At 35.4% G+C, this 26,820-nt stretch overlaps 1 protein-coding gene across 17 annotated transcripts in view; it reads left to right on the top strand.

Moving 5' to 3' along the window:
- MYCBP2 (MYC binding protein 2) overlaps positions 1 to 26,820 on the top strand; it is a 286,215-nt gene that overhangs the window by 104,923 nt on the left and 154,472 nt on the right. For 16 of the 17 annotated variants that reach the window (XM_077973872.1, XM_028837602.2, XM_015121243.3 and 13 more), the window contains 6 exons: positions 6,546 to 6,665; positions 7,572 to 7,653; positions 15,590 to 15,707; positions 21,393 to 21,597; positions 22,234 to 22,387; positions 26,372 to 26,544. In XM_077973872.1, coding sequence (XP_077829998.1) covers positions 6,546 to 6,665; positions 7,572 to 7,653; positions 15,590 to 15,707; positions 21,393 to 21,597; positions 22,234 to 22,387; positions 26,372 to 26,544 — 852 coding nt within the window. Of the gene's footprint in view, positions 1 to 4,938; positions 5,055 to 6,545; positions 6,666 to 7,571; positions 7,654 to 15,589; positions 15,708 to 21,392; positions 21,598 to 22,233; positions 22,388 to 26,371; positions 26,545 to 26,820 lie in introns of those variants that run through there. The other variant, XM_077973879.1, reaches the window with a different exon arrangement.

Here is a 26,820-nt window from a genome sequence, read left to right as displayed (position 1 = left end):
AATCAACTTTATTTTGATCTGCCTCTTTCAGTCTGTCAGTTTGCCACTCAAAACAAAAACATAAAATAGACAAAATTCATCTTTAGTAAAGGTATAAATAGAGCACAACTTAAGATATACTCTGCAGAAATAAAAAGTGTTTTAAATCTAACGCAATTAACCACAGTAAAATTTGTGATTGCTTTATTTACTGAGTGCTTTAACAATGCCATAAATATTTAAGGAATTTTCAACCTGAGACAGCTGATTCCAAAAAGAAAAGATATATATAAGGAGTAATATTTGGAGTATGCAATGAAATTGTTATTGCCAGAATGTCTGATCTCTTATGATTTCTACTATGTCACAGTTAGAACAGATTTTTTTTGGTTTCTTTCTCCCACCAAATACATGAAAGTGAAGTTTTCCCAATAATTTACCTGAGGTTAAATATTCACATTTCATGAAACAGTTTAAAACCTTTTCAGCTCCATGTGAGTATCTCATGGACAAGTATCTTTATTCTTTCCAGATTTTTAAATGAAATGTTAAATGAAGACCAAGGTTACAAATTTAAAGCAGACTTTTCCCAATGTCACATAATGATTGGCTATAGAAATTATTCAGTGAGGCTAGGCACAGTGGCGCACGCCTGTAATTACAGCACTTTGGAAGGCTAAGAGGGGTGGATCACTTGAGGTCAGGAGTTTGAGACCAGCCTGGCTAACATGGCGAAACCCCATCTGTACTAAAAATACAAATAATAATAATAATAATAAGCCCAGTGTGGTGGCACATGCCTGTAATCCTAGCTACTCAGGAAGCTGAGGCACGAGCACAATAATCACTTGAACCTGGGAGGCAGAGGTTGCAGTGAAAAAACAAATTATTCAATGATAGCTAGCCTTAAAGTTTGTTTGTCAGGGGGTTACTTTATAACAAGTTTCTTTGTATACTTGTGGCAACCACTCTGTGAGGACCTACTTTGTAATGTCACAGTGTAGGACCAGTTTTATTGGATTTTAGGGTTTTAGAGAGTGAGATAGTTTTCTCTTTTTACTCCCCAAATACATTTACAATGCAAATAATAATTTATCAATTGGTACCCTGTTTTTTTTTTGTAAAGAGTATTAATTTACTGCTCACTAATTTCCCTCCAGCCACTAACCATTTACACTCACTGTCTTGTCATTTAATTCTCTCTCCATTCACTGCTTTTACTTTTATGGCATGTCGAACATCCCTAATTTGAAAATTCAAAATGCTCCAAGATCTGAGCACCAACATGAAGCCCCCAAGTGGGAAATTCCACACCTGACCTCCTGTGACGGGTTGCAGTCTCAGCACACAGCTTATTCAGTGTCCTTAAGTCCCTCTTCAGCTGTGATAAAGCTTTTCCATGCACAGCATGATGGTGACACCAATCACAGTTTGTCTACATGGGTGGCGGGAAGTACCTTTGCTTTCTGATAGTGCAGGGTATACAAATTTTCTTGCACCAAATTGTTTAAAATATTGCATAAAATTATCTTCCGGCTATGTGAGTAATGTGTATATGAAATATCAATGAATTTCACATTTAGACTTGGGTCCCATCCCCAAGATATCTCATTACTATATGCAAATGTTCCAAAATTTGCAAAAAGTCCGAAATCCAAAACACTTCTGATCCCAAGCTTTTCAAATAAGGGATGCTCAACCTTTACATATTTTCATAGTCTTGATAAGTGTTTTTTCTACATATATTTTTCTCTTCACCTTACCCAGTTTATCTTCTAGTTTATCTACTGATAAACTGGAAGTTTATGGTATTAATTGTTATGTTCTGTCTTACATTTAATTATGTTGGTACAAATTATAGGATGATAATAGTTAAAATTTTTTTAGACTGTGACTTTTTTGTGATAGTGTATGGAGAGTAAGAACTGTGGATTCGTTGTTAACAGGGCTAAGTTCTAAGATGGAAAGTTGGAGAACTTCTGGGTGATTGGAGAAAATTCAGAGGAGGTCACAGAATTCATCCTATACAGGCAGATATTGACTAAAGGCAAAATAGAGTATATAGACTGAATCAATAAGTACAATTCCATATGAAATACAGTAAATTATTCTAAAATGCACCCATAAACTATATTTGAAACAGAATTAACATTTGTTTCAGCTATTCAGTACCTTACATAGAAAAATATGTTAATAGTATACATAGTTAGGAACATCTGAATTGTTTTAGAGATAGTCCTAAAATCTATTTTAAAATGACAGATGTGAAAATCTGAAGACACACGGATAAACATCCGAGTCTATTTTGTACTTTCTGTTTGGAAATGTTACAGTGTGATGAAAATATCATAGCCTTTGGAATTAGGCTTCAATTTTATTTCTGATTTTGTCATTTACTAGAACTACATGGCTGTGCAAAATGTCTTAATCTCTTTGGCTTCAGTTTTCTTATTTAAAAAACAATAACAGGTAATTCTTAACTGATTGTGTTGCTATGAAGATTGAAATATGTGTGTAGTCTTTGCACACACACATATGTAGTCCTTGCACATATAAATCCTCCATGAATATTAGCTTTAATATTTTTAATTGAATTATTTGTTTTCTCTTTCAGAATTATCTTAAAGTACAATATTTGAGATTTATGAAATGCATAGTTTATTTTTACAAAAGATTTAAGGTTTCAACCATTTGGTGGTGGTAAAATGCATGAGCCTTATTTATGATTAAACTCCAAATTCGTTGTGCCGTTTATGATTTTGGGCTGATTACTTAACCCCATAACCCTTTAAGCCTTATTTTTTTCATCTGTAAAATGGACAAAGAATGCCTATACCATCAGATTGCTTTATTCATTAAAGAAAGCAACAATAGTAAATATTGATTGAGCACTTTTCATATATTATTTTATTTAATTCTCATGGGACCCTGATGAGTTATATGTCATTGTTACTATATTATAGATAGGCAAGCTAGGACCAAAAGGTCCAGTGTCCAATTGTCATACAGCCAGCAAATGGTAGAACCAAGATTCCAATCCAAATTCTTAGGTTCCAGTACCCCCAAGCACTCATCCACTGTGGTATTTGTTTACAGTGTTCAGTTAGCACACAGCAAGTGCTTAGGAAATTGCAACTACTTTTGTCCTTGCTGATTTGTTTTAATGATTTTGCTCAAAGTACTCACTGTGTTCTGTGGTAGTTTCTGTTATATGCATAACTGTAGGATTACCCTCCATAAGTATAGATTTCAGTAAAAATTAAAATTAGAAGTTAGAGTTCCTTAGATATTGAACCCTCTTTTTTCTCTGTGTATACAAATATGTGTATATAATTATATATAATGTGTACATACATACAATATTTTAGTTACATAGTTGCCAAGACTTTGTAGCTACTGTAGTTTCAATGTTACATAGTACACACACACACACACACACACACACACCATATTCATCTTAGGGAAAATACAGATGTGCTCATACTTAAATGACCAATTATAAGATTATTCACATCTGTCAATTTTGTTTTGACAGACAATATTTAATTTTTTATATAGATCTAAGCTTTGGTCTTATTGCTGCTCATTAACACTTTACTGAATAATGAGCTTGAACAGATTTTTTTTTTTTTTTTTTTTGGAGACAGGATCTCACTCTATCACCTAGGCTGGAGTGCAGTGGCACCATCACAGCTCCCTGCAGCCTTGACCTCCCGGGCTCAGGTGATTCTCCCACCTCAGTCGCCCAAGTAGCTGGGACTACAGGTATTCACCACCACACCCAGCTAGTTTTTTGTATTTTTAGTAGAGACAGGGTTTTACTGTGTTGCTCAGGCTGGTCTTGAACTCCTAGGCTCAAGTAATCTGCCTTTCTCAGCCTCCCAAAGCCCTGAGATTATAGGCATGAACCACCACGCCCAGCTTGAGCAGAATTAATCTTGCTGAATTCACTTGCTGGTTCTGGAATTTGCACTAATTTTTTGGCCGCTTATTAAGTGCCTTTTTTCTTTGATAAACTTTGATTAATGTCTGAGTTATAGGAATTATACTCAATTTTTGACATCAAATACCATATACATATATATTTTAATTCTGCCACTGCCGCTGATATTAAGACCCTCATCTCAATTTTTTTACTTGTAAGATTTTCACTATCTGTAATAATTGAGAAGTAGTTTTGTACAGATATAGTTTGTTTCAATGAACAAAATGTTCTAGTATTATTTTGACCTCTAAATAATAGCTGCTACTTTTTTAGTCATTGTAGTTGTATTCAGTAAATTACCAGCCCTCAAAAAAAATATCCTTCTCTGATGCTATGTCTCTATTGTGGGATTTATGCCTATAAATATAAATCTCCTACTCAACGGAGGAGACGAAATGCTAAATTCAAAGATAAAACCTTCTAACTAGGCATCAATACATTTATATAAAGTGGAATGATACTTGAAATGTTTAAGCCTGGCAGAATTGTATGAATGCAATGTATTTTCTATGTTAAATCTCATTTGGTTTTAATAATTAGACATTTTTACCAATTGAGATAAAGCTGCAAAATTTCTTTACATCTGGCATCTTATTAAATAGCCTTTGGAAGATATGTATTTGTGTGTGTGTGTGTGTGTGTGTGTGTGTGTGTGTGTAGGCCTTTGTATATATTTTACCATTCCACTATCTTTCCAACATGAGGAGACTTTGAACTGAGTATATTTTATCTTGGATGGAGTGAAACTAAATGCTGTGTGTGTGTGTGTTTTTTTGTTTTTTTTTTTAGTCCATCCATTCTTTGGTTTAATTTGGCAAACCCACATTAGATAATTTAGCAGAAGAGGAATTATATTCTTCATCCTATTATAGTAAAACCTCTCACTAATTCTGAATTTATGATATTTGAGATGCAGTATTTGTGATCTTTTTTGAGTAAAAAATTCAAAATAATTTCTTCCTCTGAATTTTCAGGGTCATACTTATAAGGGGAAACCTGTCTAAAATCACTAGCTTTTCAAACCAAGGGCTCAAGAAATGAAGGATTCCTTCAACGTGCCTTCAGCCTCTGGGTCCAGCAGTTAATTCTTGTATGTTAAAGGACTTTTATGTTTATGGTACATTTTAAATGTAATATTGGCCTATTTTGAAATATAATGTAGGTAACCACACTCTATTTATTGTAGCATTTAGTTTAATCTGTAATCTGTACTGCTTGAAGGTAACAAAACTGAATTTTTACTTCAGTGTTCTGTATGATTAAGACTTCCAGTGAGCCACACAGGCCTACCTGTTCTATGTTATTCCGAATTAGTGAGATTTTACTGTCCTAGTGTCATAAAGAGTTTCAGGCTTTTTGAAATCATAGTCATTTAGTTATGGAAATGAAAGTAATAATGTAGGTGGATTTTGTCTCACGTGGATGTTACTAAAGGTTAGATAAAAAAAGAATAAACACAAAATGATTTACTGTTATTCTGTTTAACATTCTAAAATGCACAATGAAAATACAGAATAAAAAGTGTGTGTCTGTAGATTCACATATGTATCTTCATATAATACACACTTGTTTCGAGTTTCTATACCACTCGAGAGTGGTTTAGACTAGTTGAACTTGTGAAATTCCTTCCAGATTTACATTTATTCTGTGTACAAGGAATTTGAATCTTGATGATATAAAGGTCATATGTTAGTGATGTATAGGAGAAATACATTGTGATTAGAAAAGTAAGTTGTTGTTATTTACACATTCCAAACAAAAATTTTTATATTCTGGAATGTGGTTTTTGATGCTATGGTTAGATTGTTGGAAAATTCAAAGTTGGATTGCAAAAACCAGGGTAGAGAAAAGGCTTGAAGCAAGCTAAATGAAGGAAATTATAAGAAGGGAGGAGGAGAGAAGGAATGAAAGCAGAAAAAAAGGTTTGCTTGAGAGTAGTGATTGGGAACGGGGAGACAACCACAAAGCAATATGGCTGAAGGTGATGGTGGCACAGGAAACATGAATAAGAATAGGCCATTGAACTGCAATATATTGAATAAAGCTCTTTGGTCTTTATACATTTTGAAAAGTTCAGTTGAGTTTCGCAATACTGGTGGACAGTGTAGCCTTTCTAAGATCTGTTTAGGAAATCTAAGTCACTTGTGAATCCATTAGCAATTTTTAAAAAATGGCTAGTACTAACAATATCACTAAGTTTAAAATAATTGTTAAATGACTTTGCATGCAGTAATTTTTTATGCAAACTAAATTTTCCCATATAAACTGTTACATTTTAAATTTTGTTATTTCTATAACCTAATGACCCATTTATTATATAAGGTTTTATCCATAACTAGATTTTTATCTCTGTTTTTATTAATTCAGTGATATTCACAAATGGAAGTATATAGTCTATCTTTCAAAATTGCTTCTTTGCAGGTAGATTCTTGATCTATCACTTCTAACAGCTACAGATTCTTCTTGCTTGTTCCTTTTAACATTTTTCTCTTGTTCTTCCATAATAAACTGATTTAAATTTTTATTTTGAAGATGAATAATGGCTTAATTATTCATAATTCACAAATTATAACACTTGCAGATGGAAGTGGAGAAAGAGGCGAAAAGGATGCAAGCAAAATCACAACGTACCCTCCAGGCTCTGTGCGATTTGACTGTGAGCTCCGGGCAGTCCAAGTCAGCTGTGGATTTCACCATTCAGGTAGCAGCTGGAACTTTAGGGTATAACTGCATTTTTACAATTGTGCTAAGTAACTTATTTGTTCAGATTTGATTAACATAGCCTGTTAACTGTGTGTTAAAAGCTATAGTGTGGCAATCTCTCAAATCTGTAAGATCTTTGTATTTATTACAGAATCTGTTTAAACAACTGTGGCATGATAGAACAAGTACTTGTCTAGAGATCTAACTTCTAGTCTGTCTTCCTGTGGACTTCTTTTATAATTCAAGACATTCTTGAAGATGAAATAATCCCTTAAATCTTTTTCAATTCTAGAATGCTGCGGTTTTTTGTAACATGTTCCCTTATTTTATTAATGTTCAGTGATAAATGTACGTCAACAAATTTACTTTCTTAAAATGTAGAAAATAATTAAATTCTTAGTAAATTATTGGCATTTGGGTTAGCTTATGCTGTACCATTCAGCCTTTATAAAAATGAAAAATGTTAAATTCCTTCCTTGAAGATTATTTGATAAGGCATTAACAGACATTAAAGTTCTGCTCTTTCATTGATATTGTATGTAATTGTGCAGATCTCCTATCCTAGATAGGAGAGAACAATATTTTATATGTAGTTACTCATTATTAAGATTTTACAGTTGACCTGAACCAGTGTGTTACTAAGAATTAATGTTATTAAATGGCATTCATAAGAATTTTTAAGTATGTATTACAAAAAAAATTATACATTTATATGACCTACAAAAATATTTTGCAGAACTAAAATTAATTTCTCATTAAACATAAATTTGTCCTTCAGTTACCTATTTTTAATGGTGCTATAAATCTTAAATAGTGAAAATTACACTGCTTTTAGTATAGTTATGATAGAAGTGTAAAATGAAATAATATAATGAAAAAGTAAAGCTGTGTGTTTTGGTTTCAGTGGTTTTAATGGAAAATGGAGATGTCTATACATTTGGTTATGGGCAGCATGGGCAGCTAGGACATGGAGATGTCAACTCCAGGTACTTGCTAACTTTTCATTTGAAGATCCTGAGTTATTTTTTCTTCATTTCTCTTTTCCTTCTTTTTTCTTTCTTTTCTCTTTTTAAATATATATTTCTATAATTAAAATAATATTATACCACTGCTTTGCAAAGTGTGGCCCGTGAATTATTGGGTGGTTTCTGATCTTATAGTTGAGTGCTTTTGTGGGGATAAAAGATTTTGTAGTTTCAGGAGAAAAGTTGATACATATTTTAAATAGGAGAGTGATTATGATTGTCACAAAATATCACTATATTCTTAGCAGTTATCTTTTAAAAGGCTGTGCATGGCAATAGAAAAGATAGTGAATTGTGTTTTTTAAAAATGTCAGCAATGGATTCAAACATATTCCTGATGTCTGTTTTGAAATTTTGGTCTAATAACATGCAGCCATTGAAGCTTTTGAATAATTTTTTAACAACCTATTGGTCTCTCTGAGTAACTATTTTGACTTACTGCAAATAGCAAAGAACTAATTGTAGTAGAGTGACTGGTAGTAATTTCCTAATATCCCTACTTCATTTGGTAGTGGAGTTTTAGTTTGTGACATGATCATGCAGCTAAAGATTCCCTTTCTCAGCCTCCATTGCAGCAGGATGTGGCCATGTGAACTTAAGTGACAGGTGCCACTTTGGAATCTTGCTGTTAAAGGGAAAAGGTATACCTTTCCATTTTCCCTTCTCTCCTCGCAGCTTGCTGGCTGGAATGAATACGTGGTAGCAGAAACTAAAGAAGTCATCATAGAGATAAGTTGGAGACTGTGTATTGAGAATGGCAGAATTATAAGATAGGAATAGACTGGGTCTCTGACACCATGAACTGCCTCATCAGCTTCTTACAATTGCATGCTTCTTGCGTGAGAAATAACTTCTATCTTGAAGTCCCTCTTGTCTGTCATTACAGCAGCTGAGTTTGTATTGTACATAATGCAGTCAGAATACTTTTGGTCAAAAGTAATAGAAAATCCATTTTTATTTGTTCAGGTCTTCCAGGAAGCAGATGCCAAGACAGGATTAGATGTGCAAATAATTTATTAGGGGAAAACTCCTGTGAAAAAGATAAAGGGGAAAAGCACAAGCACAGACAGGGAACACCTTCGGATACGATGTAGTTTTGACCCTATGAAAGGAGAAAGAGAAGGAAGAATTGGGTGGGAGGAGTCTTAAGTTACAGCATAGCATTAAGAGAGTTTTAGCCAGGCCAGTGATGTGTCCCCAAGCCGAGGATACCTTTGGAAGGGTCCTGCATTGGGCAGTAATAGACCAACATTCATACCTTCACCATGCTCAGTCACAGCTGGTAACACCCCAGGGTACGAATGTCCTCATGCATCCAAAGGGACAGCACCTGAGGCTGTTACAATAGTTACCTCTGCTCTCTGTAGCAGATTGTCTTGAAGGAGATGTAAGTGGTCTGTGTCTGTGGCTGTTTCACCATGGAAACAGGAGTATTTATGAAGTCTGGAAAGATACAGAACAGCTTCAAGCCAGACTTCACTCAGCAATTCACTTTGCTGCAAAAACTCGCCTTTTTGACCCTCTACTCTGCCTTATTCTTCCTTGTAGTCACAGTGTGAATTAAGTGAGGACTTTTATGGTTTCTCCTTTACATACAGTGAAAGAAAGAGAACTTCTCTTCATGTAATCATTAAATAAAATTCAACGTTGTTACTGTGTCTTGAACTCACCCTACTATTGTGGCAGGGATGGAATTCTGTCATTTACATGGTAAATACTAGTGATTCTTAACCCTGGCTGTATATTAGAATTACTTAGGGAATTTGAAAAAATATCATCCATGGAATCTACATCCAGCATTTCTGAGAGATGTGTGTGTTGGAAGGCTTGTGGGTGGGACAGGGGTGGGGAGTGGTCCTTGATAGGATGGCAGCATCAGTTTTTTCCTAAAAGGTCCCCAGATTCTATATGTATCCGGGATAAGAACCACTCTCTACCCCTCGAGCTGAGGCAGGGTCAGATCCATGGGCACTGCATTAAAAAATGGCAATGAAAGGGAGTGTCCTGAGTTACATTTATGAATTTTGTTCCTAATGATAAGAGACTATTGAGATATCATTGAGTTGAACTTCTTGTTAAAAACACAAGTGAAACATAAAATTGATACTACTATCAAGAGGTTTGTAAAACTATCACAATCACAAATACTTAATGATGAATATCATGGTTGCAAAGAGCAAAGATGTCTTTGGCAGAATTACTTTATCAGATGTGTCTGCTGGATATGACATAATATCAACAGGGTTGAGCAATTACTGTCACAGGTGTTAGATGCCAACTGATATTTTGCTCTGCAATTGAGTAACATTACTGAAATGCAGAGGCTGAATCTGGGTTGTAATTACAGTTGGCCCTCTGTACCTGTGGGTTCTGCATCTGTGGATTCCATCAATCTTGACAGAAAACCTAGTTAAGCCTATGATAATTACATCTGTACTGAACATGTACAGATGTTTTTGTCTTGTCATTATTTCCTAAACAACAGAGTGTAACAACTATTAACATGGTGTTTACATTGTATTAGGTATTATAAGTAACCTAGAGATGTTTTAAAGTATACAGGAGGATGTACCTAGTTTATGTACAAATACTATGCCAATTTATATAAGGGATTTGAGTGTCTATGGAGTTTGGTAGCTGCAGGGGATCCTGGAACCAATTCTCCATGGATGTTGAGGGATGACTGTAATCTGTGTGGGGAAGAACGTGGCAGCGTTTTGTTCTGTTTCTCATTTGAGAGTTGGGACACAGAAGAAGAGGGTTTATTTGTATCATCATGGCTATTGTTGTTGTTGTTATTTAGCTGTTGTTTATTTTGTGAGCCGTAGAAATTGGGAAAGGTGCATTGCAGTTAGGTAAGATGGGGTCTCAGTCATGTATGCAGCAAAGAGGGCACTTCACAGAAAATAATTGGCAAATAGCAGTATTTTGTGGTCTTGCCAGAGTGGAAAGGGAAATAATGAAAAGCATGGCCATGTTATAGTCAAGTTATGTTATCTTACTCTGCACTTGACATTCAGAAGAAGGAGCAGCGTGAGCACAACATCCTTCCACTCTGCACTGAGGTGTGATGGCGACTGAGAGGGAAGGTGTTCATGTCAGCTTTTAAAATGAAGAGATACCTAAAAACATGACTTCGTGGTCCTGGTTATAACAGTGAACACAATTCTTTGATTCCCAAGTCTGAAGAGATACAGGGCAGTTTCAGGCCAGACTTCCTCAGGTGATAATATTGTAGTAATATACTCCCTATTTTAAATAGCTTGAATTTATCATCTTCATGAAATATGATAGCATTTAATGTTGAAACAAAATATCAGAGTTTCTTATAAAGATTAAACATTGGTGGGATCTACACAGTGGTGTAGTAACTGGTAGATGCTACATAGTGGTGGAACCTGGAACTGTAGAGGCAAGGCTCAGCCCTTCACTTCTTACCAACCATGTGACTATAATTTCTTAAGATTAAACACTGGTGGGATTTAACTGCCCAAAGTTCTTTTCCAACATGGAATATTTTGGTCCTTGTTCCATTGAGTGGTAACTGAAAGACTGATTGCATGAAGTGTGGGCAGAGCTAAAATGGATAATGCAGTAGTCATACCTATATACTGTACCTAGTGGATTAGATATTCATCAAGACTGCTTCAGTCTTAAGCACTCAGTTACCCTGTCTGTCTGCACCTTTGTGGGACTTGCAAAGTAGCAGCCAAGAACTCTGTTATTAATTCAGAAAGGAATTGATTACGTCTGTGGAGGAACAATGTTGGGAGGAGCAAAGCTTCTATAGCATATGTATTAACTACAACAAAGCAAAATATTTACAGATAATTGAAATAAAGGGTTACAGTTGGAGAATATTTTTGAAAAGTCTCTAGTAATCAAGAGCTGTTAACTGGAATTTATGGTATAGCACACATTAATAATGTGTTGATTAAGATCAATATTGTGGTGTGCATGATAATGAAAATGGAAAAATGTTGTTGATATTCTCTTTATTTAATGTGTTATATTGCCAGAGTGACCAAGTTTGGTCTCTAGATTGGGTCCTGATTCTGTTACTTGGTAGCTGTATGATCTTGGCAAGGTCACTTAATCTTCTTGTGTCTCAGTTTCTTCTTCTATTAAATGGAAATAAGTCTCCCACAGAAGATTGTGTGAGAATCCAGTGAAATGACACAGATGATTTAGCACAGAGCCTAGCCCGTAGTTAGTGCTCAATAAATGTTAGTTGTTCCTATTGCTGCTTTTTAAAGTGAATGTCAAAAAGCCGATGAGGGCTTTTATATATTCAGTCAGGACGTGTCTGCCAGCCTTTTTTTTTTGGTTTGTTTGGTGTGCTCTTCAGTTTCTGCATTTCAAATTCTTTTACCATGTTTAGTAAATTAGGGGTAAAACTGTATAGTTTAGCTGCTTTTATTCTCTTTTCCAGCAGAATTTTTATAATTCTTACAGTGTTTCTGAGTTTCATCCTTTTCTTGCTCTCCTATCCTCCTGTGCGCTCATGTGCTACACAGTCATCAAACCTGGAACTGTAGAGTCAAGGTTCAGCTCTTTTGCTTCACTCCTTATCAACTGTGTGACTATAATTTCTCTAAGCCTTAGTTTTCATATCCTATAGGATTGTTGTAGAATTAATGTGATGTGTGTAAAGTGCCTGTTGTGCACACATGCATACACACATACACACAGTTTTTCTTTCTGTTCTTCCTCTGTTTTTCAAGTAACTTAATGAATGGACTCTACTATCATTTAAAGAGTTTGAAGACTATGTACTAGAAGACCTGCCACCAATTCTTGAGAAAATCTTTCAAACTCTTCAGATCTCCCCATAGAGTTATTTTGATAATCAGTGGTACAGTTATCACAGTGGTGATACAATTTCACATTTTGTATGTGAAAGCAATTTGTAAATTGCAGATGAGTAAACTGTTACAGGAATTCTCCCTTCAGTTTCTTGTTTGCATTGGACTGGATGCTTCTGTGAGGGGATTAGTTCCACTTTTGGCCCTTTGAAGTGGTAATCATTTGCAAAATCTTTCTGTACTGAGAATTGAGAACCACTTTCCTTTCTACTGTTGTTCCTATCTGTATTATTCCATCCTCAAGTGAAAAACTACTGCTCTTCTGCAGCATGGCCATTCCTCTCTCCTCTCCTGTTGTTACCTACCTACCTTTTAGTCACTGCCTTTCATTTGTTGAAAATTTAGCATCTGACTCAGAGTATTTTCTTACCCTGAGTCTTGTTACAGACATGAGTGATATTGGTGTCCACATGAATGGTCCCATACAGCATTCTTACCTTTACATCTGTATTTCTGGATTCACAGAGGAAGTTCTGTGAACCCATGCTGGATCTAACACAGCTCTGACTCTGAATTCTCAGGTTTAAATATCCATAATCTAATGATACTTTCTTCTTCTGTGATGCAGCCCTACTTTACTTCCCTTTGACTTTATGCCCCACAACCCTCTACTTTTTTACTCTTTTTTTACCCTTTTTTAACTTTATGTCCTACTCAAGTTAAAGACTGTTGCTTAATTTCTTCACCTATACTCTTACCAGTTTCTTCAATTTTCCTACTTTCTTGGTCATGGTACTAGGACATGATAAAACCGCAAGCATGAATCAATCTGTTAATATTTCCTATGCCTATTCTTAGGCTTCTGGAAGGTAAGAAATACCTATGCAGATTGATACATAATTTCCAAATTCAACCAGTTCCTCTACAATGGTCTTTAACCCTCCGGTTGTGTAGTATTGAACTATTTGACTTAATACATTTTGAGAGTTTGATGAAAGACATGGGTCTCTATCCAGAAATATACAAGAATATACACTTAAAAATTTGCTTGCAAATTTAAGGGATCTTTTGAAGCTTACTCATGGACTTCCTAGAAGTCCTTTATATCCTAGTTGAAAACTCCTGCTCTTAGTATGTATCTGTTCCATCTACAGTCACACCTTTTCTTGAATCTTCAAACTCTCCACTCACCTGCTTCCTCCTTTTAGCATAGGACCTCCGTGTACATTGCGACAAATATAAGAAATTATTCAGCCCACCAACCCTGCAAACCTACTTGTATCCATACCACTTCTCTGCTGCTTTCCTCATATTACAATTAAAGAGGAACCTGTCATGTCCATGCTGTGAAACCTAGCTGACTTTTCCTTAGAGATCTATTTCTGTTTCCTGTCTTCTCTCTAACCTTTGTCTTTAGTGTCTTTATCTTGAGTAACCTTTTAAACTTCCTGATCTCTATCATTAAAAAAAAAAAATCCTCTCCTTCAGCTTCATTTTTCCTTGAGCTGCTGGCTCTCCTTTCTTTTCCCGTTTAGTCCTGGGATACTTAGAGCTACTTTGTGTATTCCCTGACTCCTTATCTGCTGCAGTGTGGTACCTGCTTCCACCAAAGAGACCTCCTTCTGCTAAATCGAGTGGTTAGTTGTATGTCTCCTTAGAGCATTTGGCATGTGCTTTATTTTCCATGCTTGAAACCTACTCCTCCAATGAGTCTCCTCGAGTTCTTTCTTCCTGTGTGGTTTATTCTAGATGTCTGTGAGCTCTTCTTCCTCTGTCTATATCTAAAATGTTAGAAGATACTCATAAGGGAAATTGGGATCTCTTTTCTCTCTCAGAGTCTTCCTAGATCTCATTCATTCTTATAGCTTAAGTGAATATTACCACTATACTCTGTTGCTTAAGCAAAAAAAACTTCCTTGCCCCATATCAATCATCTGCCAAGTTTCGTCAATTCTGTTCCTTACATAGCTGTCAGAGTCACCATCTCTTTCACTCTGCACTGCTCCTAGTTAAGGCCTTCGTCATAAATTACCCAAACTGCTATAACATTTTCTTAACTAGGTTTCCAGCTGCTAGTCTTGCCCTTTTCCAATTCATTTTTCATTGCAGTCTCAATAATCACTAAAAATATATATTTTGTATAATTTTTAAAATTTGAAGTGTCACAATTACATTGTCTGAAAAGCAGAGCTTGCCTACTATGTGTGGACTATTTCTATAATGGTTGTTTTTCTAATTACAGATAATGGTTACTAAAAATGGCTATTAAAAGTAGGAAAGGATACTAGGATGTCATTTATCATAATAGTTACTGTTCATTAAGTGTTAACTGTGTGCCAGACACTGATGCAATGTCTGGCACACATTGACCTGTATGGGCCTCTTTATTATTCACAGGAACTCTGGGGGAGGGGGTAGACACTGTTTGTTAGTATTTTCCATGTGATAAAGAGAAAACTGGAATACAAAAAGAATGAAAAACTTGTTTGAAGTCTGGTCACATTATTATTAAGTTGGTGAGCCAGGATTCACACCCAGCCACTCCAGCTTTAAATCCTGAGCTTATAGTCACTGCTCTAATGCCTCTCATGATACTGTGTTTTGCTTCATTAACTATGATTCTAAGATCTAAACTTATAGCTTAGTGATAAAAGTTAGAAAAGGGGATCATAACATTATTTCATCTAGTTCCTGGATTGAATTTCTGTTAAGGCATTACATGATCTTTATTTCATCCAATAAATATTTATAAAGATCTCTAACAGGCCAGTCAGTATACAGATTACCATATTAAAAATAAATGTAGCACCAGTTTTTCAGAAATATTAAAAATTACGTGTCTATAATTAGGACAATTACATTTAGAAGATCTTTCTGATGATCTCCTTAAAGTCAGCAACTGTCTTTTTCATCTTTGTTTACCTAGTACCTGGAATGGAGATAGGTGTTTAGCACTTAAATGTTTACTGAATATTCTTATTAGTGCCTTTTATCTTTTCTACTCCTTATTGCATTGTTTACTTATTGTTTTTATTTTAGTTGAGTTTTGTAAGAAATTGACTTACTTTTTTTTTTTTTTTTTTTTAACCTAGGGGATGTCCCACTCTTGTTCAAGCATTGCCAGGCCCTAGCACACAAGTCACTGCAGGCAGCAACCATACGGCAGTACTTTTAATGGATGGACAGGTCTTCACATTTGGAAGTTTTTCTGTAAGGAATTTTTAAAACATTAATAATATTGCATTATACCATTGCCTTATAATTTGTCTATATTAGCTATTTTTTTTCTGGTTCTAGTGCAGTTCTTATAATTGTTACATATGCATATTTCATACCTTCATCTGCAACACACACAAAACTTGAATGATATTCTTTGAAGTAATTTTCCTCTCTAGCTCAGCATTAGAATTTATTGAATTTAACAGCTTTGTTAGAATTGGACATGTTTATTTCAGATTAAAGTCCTTTAAGCATTCAGTAGAGCTAATTCTGTCATATGAAAGGTTATTTCTCATCTAACTGGTAGAGATGAATTTTTCTTAACATATAGAACTATGCTATTTTGTAACCTTTTAAAAGCCTAGTTTTATTTGTTCGATTTGTTTAAAATTATACTTTCTTTTTTCCTTTTCCGCCCTCTGAGTCTATCTGCCTGTCTGTTGCATAGGCGCTTGTGGGCATTCTCTCCCTCTCTCTGCACCACAACTTAAAGAGTGGAAATGCTGTAAGAATTTTGTGTGTTTGGGCATAGTAGATATCAAGAAAAATCTTTGCGAGACTGTGCTAATACACTTGTACCATTTCTGATGTGGGTAATTACTAAGAACTCTCAAACCTAAGTGTCTGGGATGACATTTACAGCTTCTGATTTTTAAAAAACTGTAAATATGTACTTAAAATATTTTATTTGGAAATGGTTTCAAACTTACAGAAAGATTGCACAACTAAGAACAGTGCATAGAATATCTGGTTAATGTCTGTAACCAGATTCACCTGTTGTTAACATTTTGATCCAGCATTTGCGTTATTATTGTACATGTGCCTGTTCTCTCTCACATACATAGTGTGTGTGTATGCACAGATGTGTGTGTGTATGTATGTATATAAAACATTTTTTTTCTCAAATCCTTTAAGAATGTCTTGTGTACATTGTGGCCTGTTACCTCCTACATACTTTAGTTTGTATTTTGTGAATTAACCTAATAATTATTTTTTGTCATTTCTTTCCCCTCCAATCTAGGATCAGGCATTATGTTTGCCTGTTGTGTGTCTCTAGTCTCCTTTAATCTGTAACATTTCCACAGCTATGTATTGTCTATTATGACATTGACATTTTTGAAGAGTTTATAGTACTGTTTTAAAAAATAGAATCCTCCTCATTTTTGTTTCTCTGATATGTCCTCATGTTTAGATGCAGGTTGTGCACCCAGGCCAAGATACTCTGTAAGTGATATTGTGTTTGCCTCACTGCATCACATCTGGAGGCTCAGAATATCCATCTGTTCCTCCTTGATTATATACATTTTGATCACCTGATCAAATGTCTATTTCTATACTGTTTCTTCTTTGAAACTATAAGCAGCCTGTTGGTTGACACTCTTAAGATTCCTGCTTCTCATCAAAATTTCTCCCTAAATTTAGCATCCATTGATCATTCTTTCCTGAGCTAGTCTTTACTATAATGTTTAAAAAATGGTGATTTTTTTCTACTCCAGTAGGTCCTTCGCATTTTACTCTAAGCAAGAGCCCTCCTTTCCTGTTTACTTATGTTTCTACTTATTATTGATATAGACTCAGGTATTTGTATTTTCTTCATTATCATCTTTAATTATTTGGGTGCTTAGATTATCTCAGATTTGGCCGGGGGGGGGGGCCCTTCATGCTGGCTCCTGTATTCTTGTGACATACCCCTTCATTTTTGGGGGCACTTCCTTTCATTCCAGCATAACAAGTTGTTCAGGGTTTATCTTGTACAGGCCTTGTATCAGTCCTAGAATCAGCCATTTCTCCAAGAACCCTGATTCTTTTTAGTGGGGAATAGTATTAGACACCAACTGGGTACTAGTTCATTGCTACAGGACGTCTTTGGATCTCCAGTACACATATATTTATATGTCCACATATATGGATGTATTTTAGAAATCATAGGCCAGGCGTGGTGGCTGATACCTATAATCCCAGCACTTTGGCAGGTGAGTGCAGGAGGATCACTCAAGCCCAGGAGTTTGAGACCAGCCTGGGCAACATAGTGAGATCCCATCTCTATTAAAAAAAAAATTATCTGGGTGTGGTGGCACATGCCAGTGGTCCTAGCTGCTCAGGAGGCTGAGGTAGGAGGATCACTTGAACCGTGGAGGTTGAAGCTGTCGTGAGAGCCGTGATTCTACCATTGCCCTCCAACCTGGACAGCAGAGCAAGATCCTGTCTCAAAAAGAAAGAAAGAAAAAGAAACAAGCCCACACTGTGACTTCTACTTCCAATCCATTCCCACAAGGTTCTTTCTTACCTGTCCTGTTCTATATTTATGTTCTTTCTTCCTCAGTAAGAATCTTTCCTCTCAACAATATCAATATATTTATTTCTCACTTAATCCCCAAATATGTTTAAAATAGTTTTACATTTGCTTTGCCTGTACAAGTTCAAAAAAACAAATTCACTGAAAGGTCATTCTTGCGCCTTCCCCTCCCACCTGCTCCCCACCCCAGGTCTGAAGGTGTATAGTCAAGCACTGTCTGTGTGTGGCCTGGATTCTCTCTCTTACTCCCTTTTAGTGGAAACTGTGATTCCTTTGGAACAGAGTTGGGCTCATTTGTTTCAGTTTAAGATTCCCCTCACCCTGTCCTTTGATTGAATTTTATTTTTTTTTTTTAAATATATAGAACATTTACATGTTGCTAAAAGTTAAGTTATACAAAAATTGTATACTCAGAGGTGTTACTTCCTCCCATATCCTTGACATTCCTGCCTCCCCACACCTTTCACTCCACACTTGGAGGTAATAAATGCCATTGTTTTACAGTTTATTCTTCTTGTGTTTCTTCTGGTGAAGATATATAAGCATGCACACACACTGTTTTACCTATGTATATCTATATATGTATGTATGTGTATACACGGTTACGCACTGCATAACAGTATTTTGGTCAGTGATGGACTGCATGCATATGCTAAGGTGTTCCCATAAGATTATAATAAGTACTTTGACTATACCTTTTCTATGTTTACATACAGAAATACTAGTGGGTTACAGTTGCCAGCAGTGTTTAGTACACCAGCATGCTGTACAGGTTGGTAGCCTAGGAGCAATAGGCTACACCATATCACCTGAGTGTGTAGTAGACTATACCGTCTAGGTTTGTGTAAGTCCACTCTGATGTTCGCACAATCACAGAATCACCTAATGACACGTATTTCAGAACATATCCCTGTCATTAAGTGACATGTGACTGTACATAAATATATGTATTTCCCCTTTCTCATTTTTTAAAGCTAATAGTCTGTATATGCTCTTTTGCACTTTGCTCTTTTCGCTTCAGTATATCTCCTAGAAATCACTCCATATCAGTTCATAAGCTCTTCATTTTTTTTTACCTCCATCGAATACTCCATTGTGTATATATATGATAGTTTATTCATTCAGTTTCTTATGTTTGTATATTTACATGGTTTCCAATACTTTGCAATGATAGTAATGAATATTGTTCGAGGTGTATCTTTGAGATAAATTCCTAGAAGTGAGATTACTGGGTTGAAGGTTAATGCCTATGTAGTTTTGTGAGATATTAACAATTCTCTTGTATTTTGCTTTCACACTAACAGTGTATGAGATTGCCTGTTTTCCACAGAATTGCCAACAGAATGTGTTGTGGTACCTTTAATTTGTGCCAGTCTGATGGGTGAGGAATGGTCCTGCTTACTTTCAAGTTCCTTTGCCTTTAGTTGGTGCTCTGATCCTTAAATTTTGGATCCATATTTTGTATTTTGGCATTGAAGGTTAACTTTCTCTTTGGAGGGATGTGTTTCCCTGTGCTTTTTCTAACTTCTCCACACGCCTCTGTTCTTCTTAAGAACTTCCCCTTTCATGCTGTGCACATGCTCAGGTTTGCAGTAGCAGGCGGGTGGAGAGAACTCTTGGAATTTGGCTTCTGCTTACAGGAAACATAAAGATCATGACACCCGCTGTCTCCTTATACTGCTGAAGGTTTGAGTCACCTGTAGATTTGTTTGCACAGCATGTTTTTGTGTCTTTTGAGGTGGGTATGTGAGTGATAAGATTTGAAGCCAGGCAGTCATTGTCCTCCAGTCGCAGCAGTCCTAGTTGTGAGCTTTTATGAATTTAAATGTAGCTTATTTGTAACCACATTCTGAGTCTTTACGGGGTTGTGCAGATATCTAACACATTTTTGGACTGCTTTTCTTCATGTTTATTGGTAGTAAGGGAATACATATTTATTTCAATAGTCAATGAAAAAGATCAATGAAAAAGAAAAGAATTTATTTTTCTTCCAAAAGCAGAATATATCCCTGAATGTGATATATTTTGCTCACTATTTACCTTTTTTTTTTTTTTTTTTTTTTGAGACAGAGTCTCGCTCTGTTATCCAGGCTAGAGTGTAGTGGTGTGATGATCTCAGCTCACTGCAACCTCTGGCTCCCAGATTCAAGTGATTCTTATGCCTCAGCCTTCCGAGCAGCTGGGATTACAGGCGCGCACCACCACACCCAGCTAATTTTTGTATTTTTAGTAGAGATGAGGTTTCCCATGTTGGTCAGACTGGTCTCAAACACCTGACCTCAAGTGATCCTCCCACCTTGGCCTCCCAAAGTGCTGGGATTACAGGCATGAGCCACAGCACCTGGCCTCTGTTTACATTTTTATGCTCTCTTATTTTTCTTTGTCAAAAAATAAGGACAGATCTTAAAAGAGGGTGAGAAATAAATGTTGAATGTTTTGGCTGCTTCTCTAATCATGTGCTTGCCATGTTTCCTTTCCTGGTTCTGTCCAGGGATTGAAGCTCAGTTACTTCCACAGTTAGTTTGTGGCTGTGTTTTCTCGCTGTGCTACCTGGTGGTTGGATGAGAACGTGACCAGAGTGTTCGCAGTGCTCCAGGCTCCCTTGTTCCAGAATGCTGTGGGGGGAGAGAGGTCCTGAGCCAGGGGTGGAGGAATGTCTACTGAGTCAGTGTCATCATTCTTTTATTCTTTTTCAGCTACAGGCTTACTAGTGAGAAACTTCCTATTACTTTTTAAATTAAACTCTTACCTGACCAGGTCCCTATAAACAGCCATACTTTTAAAGTGGTTAATAGTTATTTGCTTAAAACATGATACCTTGCCATTGGTTGTGCTGTTTGTTTTAAAACATAAGTGAAATAACTTAGGGACATACCATGTGAAAACAACATTACATATTTTTCTAATTGTATTCACAGTTCCAGTATTTATTTTGGTCTTTTTACTTGAATATTCTCTGGTTATATGAGTTCAATAGTGACTTTCTTTTATACTATCAACTTATGTCAAAGTGACTTTTTAAATGAATAATTTGGAATACTAATATTTTAACATATTGTGTATATTTATCATACTTTTCATTTAAATGTAGGTGAAGACAAAGTATTTTGGAGATACTTCTTGCGTGGAAAATATTCCAAACTTTTTTTTTTAAATAATGCACTTTATAAGACTTTCCAGGAATAATAGAAATTATTTTATTACTTTATACATGTTTGGTCCAAATTTCTTATATATTGAATTTATTTTAAAAACCCAAACTAACAATTGGTGAAAAATAAGGTTTCACAGAGTGATTTTTATCTACTGCCTCCTTAACTTTATGAAAATTAGATTGTTTACACAGCAATATTGTTAATATGGTTTATTTAATCTTTTAGAAAGGACAACTGGGCAGACCAATTTTGGATGTGCCATATTGGAATGCAAAGCCAGCTCCCATGCCTAACATTGGATCAAAATATGGAAGAAAAGCTACTTGGATAGGTGCAAGTGGGGACCAGACTTTTTTACGAATTGATGAAGCACTTATTAATTCTCATGTACTTGCTACATCAGAAATTTTTGCCAGTAAACACATAATAGGTAATACCAAAAATAAACAAATGCCCCTTCCAAACTCGTCTTGATTGATAGCAAACGGTTTATCTTTCCCTATAATGAAATATACTTTTATAGCTTTTTGTTTTCTTTTTGGTCAAAGAAATTTAAATAAAGCCTGTAAATGTCTGTGTTTATATGTGTCTGTGTGCTGAAAGAATGGAATAATTGGGAGATCTGGAAACCACGGTATTCGTGAGCTAGACAGTGGTAGAACTATAAACTAAATTCTAGTAGGATAAAATCCATATTGGAGTAAGAGATTTTTATGTATTGTTTCTTGCTAAATAAATGTTAGAAATTAATTTTTATGGGAGGTTATATAAATCAAACTTTGAAGTTTCACAAAGACCAACGTATCAATCTATACTGTGTCCATGATACTGTGAATAATTATATAATAGAGTCGTATAGCAAGAGATTAGGAGCATGTGTTGTGGATTTAGACATGTTGAGGTTTTACTCCTAATTCTCCCACTTAAAGATTTTTTAATTACTTAGCCTCTTTCGTTCTCCGCTTATTCATCTGAGAATGAAGATGATATTACTTACTTTATGGGTTTTGGGGAATTAAAAAAGGTAATATATATTAAAATTATATATAAGTGTTTTTTTCTTAAGGCTTGGTACCTGCTTCTATATCAGAACCCCCTCCATTTAAATGCCTTCTGATAAATAAAGTGGATGGGAGTTGTAAAACTTTTAATGACTCAGAACAAGAGGATCTGCAAGGATTTGGTGTGTGTCTTGATCCTGTATATGATGTAATTTGGAGGTAAGCATCTCAGTTTATAAAACAGTAGTAAATAAGTTTTGATGCTGTTATACTCTTATGGTAATATAAACTATATTTACAGGTGGACTTTTCACACATGAGTACTCTCCTGTTTATCTAATAACTGCAATTCTGTCTCAGTGATTCACAGGGACCTTTATAGTATAGCATAGTGGCTAAGAGCATGCATTTTGAGCAACACTACCTAGGTTTATCCGAGCTCCACAACTTGCTTTTTGTGTCAACCTGGAGAAATTATTTTGACTGTGTGCCTCAGTTTTCTCATTTATGACATGGGGATGCTAGTACTACACAGTGCATAGTAGGTGCCGTAGAAGTGTTTGCTATTATCATTATAATTATTAATTTTACTGTTGAGAGTTCTGTTGTTATTTTTAGTCTGTCATCAATCCTGTTAATATTGTATATAATTCATTCTATTTTTTGTTCTCATAATTATTACTATGAGGAGGAAATTATGCTAAAGACAATAAAGAACAAAGAAGATAATTGAGCTTGCCCTTTAGAAATGTGCATTAAAAAATACTCTTATTGGTAGAGAAATATACAGGATTATATGCACTCTGGGAATTATTAAACTGTAGAGATAAATAGGGCACAAAAGAGACTCAAGAATTGCATGTGTTTAAAATTTATTGTGGTGCTTTATATACAAAATGAATAAGTTACCCTTCTTCGGGTTTCTAGCTTTGGATACTAATAGGAAGTGTACCCTGCCATCACCACAGTGTCTCATCACAGGGCTGAGTACTTCTTTCCTTTTGCGGCTGGCCTTAGTGGGCAAGATTCCAGTAAGTTGAAAGGTTGAAGTGGTGTGAGTGAGGAGAGTGAGGAAACTTTTTCACTGTCTTTCTTCTTCTACCCATGCCTGCTTGCATTCTCATCAGACAGCCAAGTTCTGAGAGGCTACGTGGTAGCAATGGGATAGACTATCTCAAATGCCTTGCCAACTCCTTGGTAATTTTCTTCCTTGTTCCAAAATAGAGATTAATCATGAGGCTTGCATTCAGAGTGAAGAGACTGCTGCACTTCCCAGGTTGCTGGCCAGCTTACTCTCTTATTTGGGCATTTTATGAGAAGGCATAGTGGCCAGTATTGAGTTGAGTACATCTCAAATCAATTACATCTCCCTGGCAGCATCGTGCAGGGTAGATGAAATAACAAGAGACTATGGGTGAGTGGTCTTTTGTGATCATTCTTAGGCAGACATGAAGTATTAAGAACCAAAGTTAGAGTGGTCACAGTGGGATAGAATGGAGGGGATAGAGAGGAGAATAGATGTAAAGATAGAATTGGCTGCAGTTACTTACTGATTAGAAGTCAGTGTTCAAGAGACTTAGTTACCAAAGAGCAGGCTCTGGTTTGGACTTACGTGTAAATTGATGTTTTATTGTTTTGTAGTTTTTACATGTTTTATTTTTAAAAGAAGTAAATTTGCATTAACAAAACAAAAATTAAAATTGGCAGTATGGAATCTGTTTCTGGATGCGTTCACTAAGTTAGCAATAACAGTATAACTAAGTCTAATGGCAAAAACTTACTTGAAAGAGAACCATTTCCCTGGGGTCTTAACAGAACTCTGAAGTATGATATTTAGCTGGTCGAATCTTGTCTTTTTCACTTATGGTGGTAGCAGTGGGACAGATGATCTCAGATGCCTTGCCAGCTCCTTGATCAATTTCTCCATCGCTGGCAAACAAAGATTAAGAGATGTTTTGGTGAAACAGCTGAGAGGTATTTTTCTTTAAATCAGGATCAGAATTTCTGTTATCCTGACTTCTGGCTGCTTTGTGCCTTTTGTGTTTTTCGGTGGGACACTTATACTTTACAATTATCATATGCATTGCACATCCAATATTAGCTTACTTTGACTTTCCTTGTGGCCTGCATCTGCTTCCTTTTATATTCTTCAGGAGCAAACTTTGCCTGAGTAATTTGAAACATCTATAAAGAGCAGATAAATGTTAAGAACACCTATTTTATTTCCCACATACAAATTTACACAAATAATATGTGAATTTGTGTTATTTAAAAAAAAAAAAAGCAAAAATACATACAGGAAAAAGGATGGTCATACTCTATATCTGTTTCTTTTCCAATACCAAATCCCACTAGCCTTCTCTGTGGATCACAAGTATGAAGTTTGATTTATATTGTCTGCCATCTTTTAAAATGCATGTATTTTTCTTTTTATGTAAATCAAAACATGCCTACTCTAAAAGTTAGATTTTTGCTCAAAAATAATTTAGAGATCTTTTCAAGCCAGTATTTAAAGAACAGCTTCATTATTAAAATTGTGGAATTCTATAGTCTGGATATACCAAATATACTTAATTGTTTGCCCATCAGTGAACATTTTAGATTTTTTTTTAATATTACAGTATTACCTACAATGCTACAGTGAACAAATACACAGGTATCTACATACAGAGTTTTATACACATGTGGGAGTATTTCTGTAAGCTAGTTTTTACATTGTAGAATTGCTGAGTTAAAAGATAGGCTCACAGAATTGTAAAATGACTGAAGTAAGTCTCAATCACTTTAGAAGTTTATTTTGCCAAGGTTGAGAAGATGCCTGGGAAGAAAAGACAAGCCACAGACGATCTGTGCCCTGTACTTTTTCTGAAGAGGTTTGAGGGCTTCAGCATTTAAAGAGGAAAAGCGAGCAGGAGGAGAAAGGGAAAAGAAAAAATTAGAGGATGTGGTCACATTCTTGTAAGGTTTTGATTAGGCTTACTGAATCCACATGTTGCACATGAAAAGGAAGGGGTAGAGGAAACAGTGAATTTTGTATTTGGAGTTAAAGTAAACACAGAGTAGAGGAAGTAGTCAAATATGCAGTCATCTGGAGCGGGTGGGGCTTGGTGGGGGGTGCAGATAATTTCTAGTCTCTTCTTGTCCCTTACCATGAATTTTCCAGAACCAAAAAGAGATTTGAATCCATGGATATTAGAAACTATATGTTTCCATTATTTACCATCAAGAGAGTTAGTGAAACTGTTGAACACTGAAGACCGAGGGAAAAATCTTAGAAGCAACTAGAGAGAAAAGAATGATCACCTGAACAATGAGATCAAGGCTTCCCAAAAGCAATAATGCAATAATGTTAATGCTACTAATTATAGAAGCTACCATGATATAATTTATTTTCCTCCAAAGGCTTTTAAAAAATAATTTAAAAATTTTTAATTGTGGTAAAAATACAATGTAAAATTTACCATCTTAATCATTTTGAAAGTCTGCAGTCAGTAGTGTTTAGTGTATTTATGTTATTGTGAAATAGATCATCAGAACTTTTTTTTCTCGGAAAACTGAGACTCTATATTTATTAAACAACAGCTTGCATCCCTCACTTCCCCACCCCTAAAAGAGGTTGGGAAGTGGAGATAGCTTTTTGAAGTTTTTGTTACAAAAGAGATAAGAGAAATGGGATGATGAAGCTATTGTGGGTTCCTAATAGTTTTTTATTGGTTTTTACTGTTTGTTCATGTGGTTGAACATCCACATCCATTCTATCTGTGCTTCCTTTCTGTGGATAGCATTCCATGTCCTTGCCCATTTTTGCTATGGATTGATTGTTTCTAGCTCTTATACGTTGAGGATATTGTAGCTTTGTCTCACATGTACACTTCACATTTTTCTTCAACTTGTCCTTTGTCTTTAAACTGTTTTAATGGGGTATTTGTTGAGTTTCATATTTATATGTATGTATCAAAACTTTAAGTATACAGTCAGTTGCTGTATTTTTAAAGTATTATAATCTACATTACTGTTTTCAAATTATTTCATTTTTAGTGATGTAGTTTTTTTATATGTTTAGCTTAGATCCAGAAGATAATGAGCTATATTTGTCCTCTTTGAGCTGACTGTATTAATTTATTCTCTTTGTATCATCAGTTATGTTTTAGGAATTTTTTTAAAAACAAAACCAGGTGCTGTAATTATTCTTTTTCTTTAAAGGTTTCGACCAAATACTAGAGAGCTGTGGTGTTACAATGCAGTGGTTGCTGATGCCAGGCTTCCCTCTGCAGCAGACATGCAGTCCAGATGCAGTATTCTAAGTCCTGAACTTGCCTTGCCAACAGGATCAAGGGCCCTCACTACCCGATCTCATGCAGCTTTGCACATTTTAGGTAGGGTTGCCATTTGATGTACCATTAATTCACATAAATGTGTGCTATCCAGGGTTTTTTTTAGAGTATTTAAATTTATATATAATTCTGTCTTGTTTGTTAAATAATAATAATATACAAAATAAGTTAAATCCTCTAAGAGGCTAATTCCACAGAAAACAATACCTGAGACCTGTACTAACACCATCAAAGATTTATGTATGCGCATTTGTTTAATTTTCCCAGAGGTAGACCCTTAAAAATAATGTTTTTGCTCAACTTGAATGTATAAACTTT

Source organism: Macaca mulatta, chromosome 17 (genome assembly GCF_049350105.2).
Source record: "Macaca mulatta isolate MMU2019108-1 chromosome 17, T2T-MMU8v2.0, whole genome shotgun sequence".
Lineage (NCBI taxonomy): Eukaryota > Metazoa > Chordata > Mammalia > Primates > Cercopithecidae > Macaca > Macaca mulatta.
This window is presented reverse-complemented; position numbering and strand designations above follow the sequence as displayed.